The 11,841-nt window shown below is 55.8% G+C and overlaps 1 protein-coding gene across 1 annotated transcript; it reads right to left on the bottom strand.

Moving 5' to 3' along the window:
• Positions 1-1,404: 1,404 nt before the first annotated feature.
• LOC144931371 (homeobox protein Nkx-6.2-like) lies at positions 1,405-11,841 on the bottom strand. The gene is made up of 3 exons (XM_078855175.1): positions 10,743-11,841; positions 3,066-3,247; positions 1,405-1,575 (listed from the first exon to the last, which is right to left on the bottom strand). The coding sequence occupies exons 1-3, from the start codon at positions 11,323-11,325 to the stop codon at positions 1,405-1,407; spliced, it is 936 nt and encodes a 311-aa protein (XP_078711301.1). The 5' UTR covers positions 11,326-11,841.

Genomic DNA, 11,841 nt, shown 5'->3' with positions numbered 1-11,841 from the left:
CCCTCCATCCAGCCACCCCCCTCCAGCCCCCCCCCCCCCTCCAGCCCCCCCCACGCCCCCCCTTCCAGCCCCCGAGTTCGATTCCCGCTCACGGTCAACACCGGTATTGTTTAGGCGAACCAATCCTGGGCCTCCCCTAGGTACTCAAATGCGTACCTGGTGCGATGTGTAAACGTTGCCACGAGGGATACAAAGGCGGCCGGGCGTGGTTCTCGCCAGCCAACCCCTCGTGTACCGGATTGGCGCTGTGTAGGCTGATACGGGAGAGTGGTGGTTGTGTGTACTGAAGTGAGGGTTAGGGGTTTGAGTTAGAAGGTTAAGGTTAGGGGTTAAGGTCAGGGTTCGACAGGGATATCAAGACATTGGGGGTATAGAGACAAGGAGACAGACACGGAGACGTGGGGACAATTAGACAAGGGGGGGTGGTTACCCCCCCCCCTCAGCCCCTCCCCCGTGTACTCCATTCCCAGGGTTTGCGCGAGACCACACAGAGGCAGCACTCAGCCCGCACACACACAGACAAAGATCCACCGTGTCGCCTACGCAGACCGCTGGGGCAAGTTCTGTTAGCGAGCATCTGTCAAGGCCGGAACGTCGCACGAGGGAGATGATGCGGTCAGCACCTCACCCGTCCGTCTTTGTCTCCCCACTGCTCATGTTTTACCGCACTCACTGCACACACACAAATCACCACCACTCTATAAGCGTCGCTGACCATCACCATTCACATCATTAACATCACTCGCCACCACTTCCACCACTCACCTATCACCCCCCCCCCTGATCTCACGTCATGGGCAGCGCCCAGGATCCCATTCAGGGGTCATGGGCAGCGCCCAGGATCCCATTCAGGGGTCCTGGGCGCTGTGGGGGCTTGGGGGTCACCCCCGCCCCCACCCCCCGCGTCACTCCCCGCGGACCCAAGTGCACAGGGGAGCCACCGCAATTTATAACAAAAGTAGAGCAACTTTATACCAACAACCACATCAACAATAAAACAACAACAACAACAAACACCCAAAGCAAAACAAGTCACAGCGGCGCAGCCCGGCGGCAACACCACGGGGGCAGAACCACAGCGCGGGCCCGGACTGGCGATGACTGGGGGGGGGGGGGGTACGACCCCCGCGCAGTCCCTGCACAGGACCCCTGTTCTGCTCCAGGGTGCCCTTTTTGTGTCCCAGGGTCCCCTCTCCGCGTCATTGTTCTGTCCCAGCACCATCATTGTTCCACGGTCCCTTTTCTTTGTTCTGTTCTGTTCTGTTTCCAGGAATCCCTTTTATTGTTCGAGCAGGGTCCCCTTTTGCCTGTTCCGGGACCTTTGTTCTGCTCTCTTCCAAGCTCCCCCCCCCAACCCCTCCCCCCCTCGAGCCCCCCCCCCCCCCTCTCCATCTCCCCTCGTCCTCAGTCGCTGTCAGAGCCACTGCACGGGTCTCTGGGCGCCTCCTCCTGGGCCCCCTCCGCGGAGGGCCCCGACTGCAGCCGCTCGGCCTCCGAGTCGCGGCGGCGCTTGGCGCTCGCGAGCTCCGCCGCGTGCTTCTTGCGCCACTTGGTCCGACGGTTCTGGAACCACACCTGCCGGGGGATACACAGGGAGTGGGAGGGGTTCCCTGTCAGCGGGGTCCCAGGAGGAGGAGGGGGTAGAGGGGAGTCCTCCAGGGTACAGAGGGGGGCGGCAGGGACGAGGAGGAGCGGTGGCGAGGGATCCGAGGGGGCCTGGAACCCACCGAGGTTCACTGAAGAGAGGCGAGGTTTGGTGGCAGGTGGGGGGGTTGGGCCGTCCTTGATTCTCAGATGATAACGCAGCACGTCAATGATTGGGTACACGTATGTTGAACTTCTTTTGCACCGTACGTAGCCAATCGTGCCAATCGAAGGCGCGAGGGGATATTTAACAAACGAAACACAAAGCAGTTCGAAAGAAAGGAGATTTCAATCGCGACTTAAAAGCACAAAACCAAACATCGCAGTGTAACGGGGGTGCAAAACCACCAGCGTGGTGAAGTATGGTCAAACAAGCCCCATGTTCGACATGGCCTTTAGGTAGTGGATTGACAGAGGCCCAAACAACAACAAATTCCACAATGTGGAAGAGAACACACATTGAGACAGCACAATAACACAATCCAGCACAACACAATGCAATACAATTACACAATGTAGCAGACCAAACAATGCTGCACAACACAATTTAACACGACAAACACAACGCAACACAACAAACACAACGCAACACAACAAACACAACGCAACACAACAAACACAACGCAACAGCGAGTGATAGTGGGCTTCATCCGCTTTTTATCGGCTTTAGCGTCACACTCCCAGGAGGCAAATTACTCGGTTCACCGATAAATCTGGGGCCCGTGTGCGTGCGTGAATGTTTATCGCGGTAGTTAGATTCCCAATCACGGCCACAGCCGACACCAGTGGCGATCATCTGAGCCAGCGCTGGGCCTCCCCTAGATCGACTCAGCCTCACATAAATACCTGCTGCGATATGTACACATCGCCACTAGGGAGACAAAGGGCGGTCGGGCGGTGGTTTTCTTCACCACATCAGCACCATCGTGAGCCGTACCGGCATTCATAGGACTTGTCACTCGCTAACAGAACTTAGCCTCAAAAGTTTGTTAGAGCCATAAGAGTTTTTTGGGGGGATTAGATCGCGTAATTTATAAGTGTGTCGTTAAACCAGCCACCACCCGACACAGCCAACTCGTAAGGGTTGTCACGTGAACAGGACGTGCCGATTCGTCACGAGTACAGCACACCGGTGTGTTGGAGAGAAAAGTCTATTTTGGATAATATTGGTCGCGAAAGGCTTCGTGCGCTCGTCTGTTACTGGCTATGCGGGTGAATCTTTATCTTTGTGTATAGGCGCGTGTTCGTGTGTGAACGTGTGTCCATTGCTCTTGTGCCTTGGGCGTGTGCGTGCATATCGCGTGTGCCGTGTGCCGGTCGTCATCGGTGCGAGGGGAACTCGCTCAGAGCCCTCTCGCCCCAGCAGTCTGTGGCAGGCCGACACGACGGTGACCACCTCTGTCCGTGCGGGCTCGACTCACCTTCACCTGGCTCTCGCTCATGCCCAGGGAGAAGGCGAGCCGCGCTCGCTCGGGCCCGGCCAGGTACTTGGTCTGCTCGAAGGTTTTCTCGAGCGCGAAGATCTGCTGGCCCGAGAAGGTGGGACGGGTCTGCTTGCGCCGGGGGTCCCGCTCCAACCCAGAGGACCCAGCGCACGGGGAGCCTACCGCCACGAGACAAAGACAAAGATCCCCCACCCCCCGAATAGCCTTTAGCAGACTGTTGGGGCAAGTGCTGTGCGCCATCCCCCGCCCCGTCCCAAACCACCATAAACACAGACGACGACAAACCGGCCGCGTGCAAAGCATCTCATCCGCCTGCTGTGGTGTGCGCGACATCGTCGGCTGCGTTGGGAACACGGAGAACAAAGTTACGGCGGTCGCCAATTGGGCTGTGAAGAAGGGGCATTGCTCGAAACGTCGCCGATTGCACTTTTTTGATTTCCGAGTAGTGTGTGTTCGTGTGTGCATTGTGCGTGGACTGCGCACATACACACATGCTGGATATACACAATACACACTATGCACACACATACACAATACACACATATACATACATAATGCACACATATACATAGTACACACTACTCAATGCCACAATATATACACACTAAATTTCTACATAGATACACAATATACACATACATACGCACTACACCATACACACTCACAACACAAGCTACAAATACAATTTATATCCAGTACAGCAGATGCTTTTTTGTATATTTTGAGTACCGTTAACGGTGTGAAAACCGGTTTTTAAAATAGCGGTTACCGGTGTGACGCACATCCAGACAGCGCCTCGCTATGGAGATAAACAAATGAGCCCAGCCCCGTTGGCCTCGCGATCCAGAAGGCGCCACTTCGACTCCAGCTCCCGGCGCGGCAGGCGAAGCAGTGGGGGCCATTTCTCTTAAATACCCCCCCCCCCGCCTCACCCCCCCCGCCTCACCTCCCCCGCCTCACCCCCCCCCGCCTCACCCCCCCCCCGCCTCACCCCCAACGCCTCACCCCGCCCCCCTTCCTCCTCACCCCCCCTCCGCCTCACCCCCCCCGCCTCACACCCCCCCCCCCGCCTCACCCCCAACGCCTCACCCCGCCCCCCTTCCGCCTCACCCCCCCTCCGCCTCACCCCCCCGCCCAGAGGCCCCTCCCACCAGCAGGGGGTGGCGTGGGCGAGTATCTGCAGGGCTGCGCCTTGACCCTCTAACGGAGTCACGAGGGCAAATTGTAACCACGCGGAGACTACAACAACACCAACAACAACGTCAATGTCCACTGCGAGACCGATGGCTCTAGCGACTTGCAGAGCCGGTAATTGATCCCTGAAACCGGTTAACGGATTATTTATGTATTTTACGGTTATCAATCGTCAACTCGAGTACACATACCACGTGTAGAGGCATACGCTGCATGCGCGTCGTGTGCTTACATTTACACCACGCAGTTTGCACGCGCTCGCATCCTACCGGCCACGCGGCTCTATATACACAAAGACAAAGATCCCCCGTATAGACTTTAGCAGGTTGTTGGGGCAAGAGCTGTTAACGACTACCACCTATGAAAGCCGGCACGGCACACGAGGGGGTGGGGTGGCCAGCACCACGCCCGTCCGCCTTCGTCTCCCCAGTGGCGATGTTTACTAAACACCGTATCAGGTACTCATTTGAGTCTGAGTCGACCTAGGAGAGGCCCACGACCGGTTGTTATTGGTCGTGAGCGGGACTCGAACTCGGGTGGCCGGGTTTGTTGTGCAGCGCATAACCGTTGCACGACACACACAGACAGCATGTGTCACACACACACAGACAGCATGTGTCACACACACACAGACAGCATGTGCCACATACACACAGACAGCATGTGCCACACACACACTCATGCTGTATGTGTGTGTTCTCGTCATATTTGTTTTTCTACGTGACTTTACCGAAAGAACCAAAGAATATATCGTCATATTGTTCTAAAAGGGCTAGAACAATAAGATAACTTTTCTTCGATTTCGTTGAGAAAAAAATTAATAATCGATACTTCAACGCACATGGTGGGCTGGTACGTCGAGACGGCGGTGGTGGAGGCGGTGGTGGTGGAGGCGGAGGAGGCGGTGGTGGTGGAGGAGGTTGCGGAGGAGGCGGTGGTGGAGGCGGGGGAGGTGGTGGTGGTTAGAGGTGGTAGAGGTGGTGGCGGTGGTGGTGGAGGCGGTGGAGGGGGCGGTGGAGGTGGTGGTGGAGGGGGTGGTGGAGGTGGTGGTGGTGGTGGTGGAGGCGGTGGTGGCGGTGGAGGTGGCGGAGGAGGAGGCGGTGTAGGTGGTGGAGGCGGGGGAGGTGGTGGTGGTAGTGGAGGTGGTGGAGGTAGTGGTGGTTAGAGGTGGTGGTGGAGGTTGTGGAGGCGGTGGAGGGGGTGGTGGAGGTGGTGGTGGAGGTGTTGTTGTTGGTGGTGGAGGTGGTGGAGGTGTTGTTGGTGGAGATAGTGGTGGAGGCGGTGGTGGTGGCGTACTTAATTTAAAGACGGCCACGAGGCAGCGGAGCTTTAAGAGCTTTAAGGAGCCACCGCACGCGGCTCTGGAGCCGCAGACTGGCGACCCCCCCCGGGCTGGGAGGGGATACCCACCAGGGGGTGGTTGTTTGGTGGGGGGGGGGGGCTGCATTTAATTGATGTTCTAGAAGCGATGGAGGCAGAACATTTGACACCAATGTATGGTGGAGCCTCTGACTGTAAAATAACTTCTGAACCAAGTCTCCACGTGCTCCCAATTCTTGCCTCGCAAGCTCTGAGTGCGCAGACGCCGAGTGGCGTTCTTATCGCCCAGGGGGGGGGGCAGCCTCAGCCCCCCGGGGTTCCACATCGCTCGACGGACACAACGAGAGGGCATTTCTCTACAAACTGCTCGTGGTACTTTGTCGCTGTAGTGTTTAGTTTGGGGTCCTTCCCCCGTACCTACGATCAGCACGGCTGGCTACGTGCGGTGCGCGAAAGAAGTTGAACCGTGCACACACTCGCACGCACACAGGCCCCGCAATATCGGCGAACCGACCCCGGGAGAGTGTGACGCTAAAGCCGACAGAAAGCGGAAGAAGCTGGCTGCTAGGTTACCACCAGCGCCCCACACAACACACCACGCACACAACACACACATCTTGCACACAGGAACATAGGGGGGGGGGCCCGGGGGCGAATGGGGGGCCCGGTAGATTAGTGGTTGCCCTGGGAGGATGACGATGGTGAGAGGGTGACCATGGTGAGGGTGACGAGGGTGAGGGTGACGAGGGTGAGGGTGACCATGGTGAGGGTGACGAGGGTGACGATGGTGAGGGATGGCCGCGAGCGGTCACTCTCATGCAAGCCGCAGTTGTAACACAGCACAAACTCAACACACATATTGATCGTGACTGCAGGAATCCATACTCTGCTGAAGTGGGCCCAACTTCAGCAGTTCTTTCTTGCTGTGGTTGTCCCACCTGATGACGGCTGCTTGTGTTGCGATCGAAACGTCGTGATCGATTATTGTCTACCTACGTGACTTTACCGAAAGAAACAAAGAGTATCCACACATCTACACAATATACAATGCACGCAACGCAGACGTTACACACCGCACACAATGCAGTATACAATGCGTGCACAAAACACAAATGTAAGTCAACACAAACTAACCACACAAACTCAATATACCTTACAAATGTTGAATTTCATTCGCGCCGTACGTAGCTAACCGTGCTAATCGGAGGTGCGGGAGAAAGACACCAAACTAACACACACACTTAACACACAACACACATTACAATCTAAACACAATAACTCAAACACACAACACACATTACAATCTAAACACAATAACTCGCACACACAACACACATTACAATCTAAACACAATAATAACACATGCACAAAGCAATGTAAAATAGATGCACACGCGAAACACAATTTAATGATATCGTGCGAACGCAGGAACACAACATACACGAGAGAGTAAACACAACATACACAAACTACAAACACAAAGATCCCCGGTGTAGTCTGAACAGAATGTTGGGGCAAGTGCTGTTAGCGAGTAGCACCTATGAAGGCCGGCACTGTGGCACACGAGGGGTGGGTGGCCAGCACCACGCCCGGCCGCCTTTGTCTCCCCAGTGGCGATGTTTACGCACCGCAACAGGTACTTCATTTGAGGCCGAGTCGACCGAGGGGAGGCCCGGGACCAATTCAGATAATCGTCACCGGTGTTGGCCGTGAGCGGGAATCGAACTCGGGTCGCTGGGTTCGTAGCGCAGCGTAGCGCTAACCGCTACACTACCGCCCCCCAAACTACCCGCACAAACATACACAATATACATATTGTGGGTTACATACTTAATACAATATGCGATACACACAACACATACTTAATACCATTTATTAAATGCAACATAATTTAAACTTTAAGATGCCAAAAGTGTTACACGCACATATACTTTTGTATGTTCCACGACAACAATCATAACATAGTCGCACGTATACAACACAAACCCCATTTCTGTACAGAATCCCCCGTGTAGCCTGAACGGACTGTTGGGGCAAGTGCTGTTAGCGAGCACCTGTGAAGGCCGGCACGGCACACGAGGGGTGAGTGGCCAGCATCACGCCCGGCTGCCTTTGTCTCCCCATTGGCGATGTTAACACCCCGCCCAGGTACTGATTTCAGGCTGAGTCGACCTATACGTGCACACACGCGCACGTGCGACACGGGTTCGCACAACACGAGTACACGGTGGATGGATTGAGCGGTGGCGCAGTAGTTAGAGCGTTGCGAACCGAGTTCGATTCTACGGTTAACATCAGTGGCGAGTGCTATCTGAACCGGTCCTGGCGTCCCCACGACTCCCCCCCCCCCCACTAATGACCAGCGTGGTGAAGTATGGTCAAGTAAACCCCACGACTGACGACGTGGGGAGGAAATCATCCAGCAGTGGGATTGACACGGTATATGCATCAGTGATGCGATGTGTATGTGATATTATTATTATTTAATTCAGGCATGAACACAGTTTTCTAATTTTACAAAAAATTATTTGATACCAAAATCGATATCGTCTCCTTACTTGTAATCACACCCATTACATAGATAAAGCCGACACACGTGTGTCAATCACACTGTGTGTGTGACCTTTAAAATAATCACGTACATCATATCCATTACAGCACCTCGCTCGCCCCTCCATTAAGTCCATGTGCTGTGAAGAAGGGCAGAGAGGACAATTGCCCGAAACGTCGCCGATCATATTACTTTGTATCTTTAAGGCCACGCACGCACACGGGCGTTAAGTTGTTGTTGTCGGTATTGACACGGAGCGTGTTGTTGTTGTTGTTTGTGCACCACTGTCAACTCGGTAGCAGCAGCAGATAATTCGCGATGATGATGATGTCACTCGCGTGAACCGCGTCGCTGTCCACGTGAAGGGCGACGCGCCACACGCCTTTGTCGCCCCAGCGCTCATGTTTACAAAACCACCCGCACCAGGAACTCATTTCAGGCTGAGCAGACCTAGGAGGAGCCCAGGACCGGTTCAAATAATCGCCACTGTTATTGATCGCCTAGTTGGTAACGCAGGGAGGGGGCTACCCACTAGGGGGGGGAGGCTACCCACTAGGGGGGAGGCTACCCACACCGCGAACTACCGCGTACACACGTACACACGTGAATCACACACACTCGCGTGTGCGTACTCTCATACAACAAAGATCACCCCGAAAGCCTTTATCAGACTGTTGGGGCACGTGCTGCTAGCGATCACCTATGAAGGCTGGGACGGCAGCACCACGCCTGGCCGCCTTTGTCTCCCCAGTGGCGATGTTTACACATCGCAGCAGGTACTCATTTGAGGCCGAGTCGACTTAGGGGGAGTCCAATGACCGGTTCATATTTCATCATCGATGTTGGGCAGTAAGCTAAGCACTGCGCCACCGCTCCCCACTCGTACTCATCCGCATGAGCACAGACAAGTACAGTCCACACACACGCACGCACATCACACACGTGAATCACACTCGCGTGTCGCGACTCACACATACACGTGTCGCGACTGTACGGCGGAATTAACAATTCACGAGTGCCGAATCACACACACACGTGAATCACACACACGTGGATCTCACACACACACATTCACACGTGAATCACACACACACACACACGTGGATCTCACACACACACACACACACGTGGATCACACACACTCACACGTGAATCACACACACACGTGGATCACACACACACACACACGTGGATCACACACACACACACACACACGTGGATCACACACACACGTGAAGCACACACACACACACACGTGGATCACACACACACGTGGATCACACACACACGTGGATCTCACACACACACACACGTGAATCACACACACACACGTGGATCACACACACACGTGGATCACACACACACACACGTGGATCTCACACACACACGTGGATCTCACACACACACACGTGTATCACACACACACACACGTGAATCACACACACACACGTCAATCACACACACACACACGTCAATCACACACACACACACGTCAATCACACACACACGTATGAATCACACACACACACACACACACGAATCACACACACGTGAATCACACACACGTGAAGCACACACACACACACACGTGAATCACACACACACATGAAGCACACACACACGTGAATCACACACACACACGAATCACACACACGTGAATCGCACACACACACACACACACGTGAAGCACACACACACGTGAAGCACACACACACGTATGAATCACACACACACACGAATCATACACACGTGCATCACACACACACACACGTGGATCACACACACACGCACGTGAATCACACACACACACACACGTGAATCACACGCACGTGGATCACACACACGTGAATCACACACACTCCTCTCTCCAGCCACACCTGTCAAACGCAACGCAAGACACGAAGGACCCGAATGAAAGATTCTGAATCTGGATGTTGAACCTCGATGTGGAGTTTGGTCGAGGGATCTGGCCGAGATGGAGTTGCCACCTTTTCCACTGCAGTCCAAACCAGACTACACGAGGTCTGGTTTAGACTGTAATAAGGCTCACAGAATGCCGGTACCACATCTCGGTTACGAATCAATTACTGCTCACCGATCACAGAATGCCAATTCAGGTGGCAACGGTAGGGTGTGAGGGATTGAGTGGGTGAGTGAGAGGGTGAGTGAGAGGGTGAGTGAGTGGGTGAGTGAGTGGGTGAGTGAGTGGGTGAGAGGGTGAGTGAGAGGGTGAATCAGTGAGTGCGATGGGTGAGTGGTAGGAGTTACCACCTTTTCCTACAAACCAAATCCGGGACAGTCGCCATAGATCTACTCGCGCAAAATCGCGGTACAAATCAATTCCCACCACCCGAACACCGTTTTCAATACCCAGACAGTCCGGGTCAAACCGGGACAGGTGGCAAGCCCGGAGTGAGATCTGGATTTAGAATCTGGATGACAGGAGCCACATTTGGAACCGGGATAGAGAATCTGTAACATCAATGTGCATGCACGAGAGAGATCCGTGATCGGAATCTTGTCGGTGACCGGGTTCGCGCGTGTCGGTGTCGGGTCGAGGGGAGCCGCCTCCGCCGCCGCCGCCCTACCCGTGGCGATGCGCGCCGCCGCGTGCGCCCACGCCGGTGCCGCCAGGACGCCCGGCCACAGCAGGGGGGCCCTGCCCCCCATTCCAGCGGGGAGCTCCCCCAGCGCCCTGCAGCCGGCGGCGCCCGCCGCCAGCTCCTCCAGGGACTTGCCCAGCCTGGCCGCGGCGCCCTGCAACGAGCCCAGGTAGAGACCCCCCGCCGGCGCGGGCAGCAGAGCGCCGGGCCCCGACACGAGGCGGCAGGGCAGCGCCGTCTGCGCGCTGGGGGGCAGTGCACCCCCGCAGACGCTGGGGCGGCTTAGGATGTCGTTGATGCCGTGCGGGGTGGCGCTGGGTTGCCGGGTGCCGTGCAGGGCGGTGATCGCGGCGGCGGCGGACGGGGGTTTGAGCGCGGCTGGGTAGCCCTTCCCCCCTTCTGCCTCCTTCTCTTGGTGGAGAGGGTGCAGGGCGTGATGCTGATGATGATGCTGCTGTTGGCTGTAGTGGCTGCTGTTGTTGTGGTGGTTGCTGTGCTGGTGTGCGAGGTGGTGGGGGTGGAAGGCGGCCGAGCGCGGCGCCTCCAGTGGGGGTCCCGTGGCCAGCATCGCGCGCGCCGGGGGTGCAGGAGGGAGTCCCTCGACTCAAGGGGTCCCCGAGTCCCTGTGGAGCTAAACCCTGGTTTCTGCGTTCGTCCGTCTCCGCTTCACAGAGACCCGGGTTTCATGAATTATCGCGTCTCTCTCCGAACCTCGTGTCTCTTGTTCCAACGTCTCTCAGTTTCTGTGTCTCCGCTTCTTGTGTCGTTAGTTTCGTGTCTCTCTCTCCCAGTGTCCCTGGTTCCAGTGTCTCTGAACCTCAGTGCCTCTAATTCCTCGATGTCTCTGGGTCCACGTGTCTCGGGGCGACACCGGGTTCCCCAGTACCTCTGATTCTTGAGTCTTTGACACTTGCGTCTCTGATGCCAGCCAGTCTCTCTGGGTTCTTGTGTTTTATTGATTGATTGTGTCTCCTGGATCCCCTGTGCCTCTGCGTTCCCTATGCCCCCCTGATTCTTTAGTCGCTCTCTAATACCGATTTCACCTCGCTCCAGTCTCTCTGAGTACCCCTCGGCTCCCTCTGTC

The sequence above is a fragment of the Lampetra fluviatilis genome, chromosome 4 (genome assembly GCF_964198595.1).
Source record: "Lampetra fluviatilis chromosome 4, kcLamFluv1.1, whole genome shotgun sequence".
Taxonomy (NCBI): Eukaryota; Metazoa; Chordata; class Hyperoartia; order Petromyzontiformes; family Petromyzontidae; genus Lampetra; species Lampetra fluviatilis.
The sequence above is the reverse complement of the archived record's forward strand: the minus strand, read 5'-3'. Positions and strand labels throughout refer to the sequence as shown.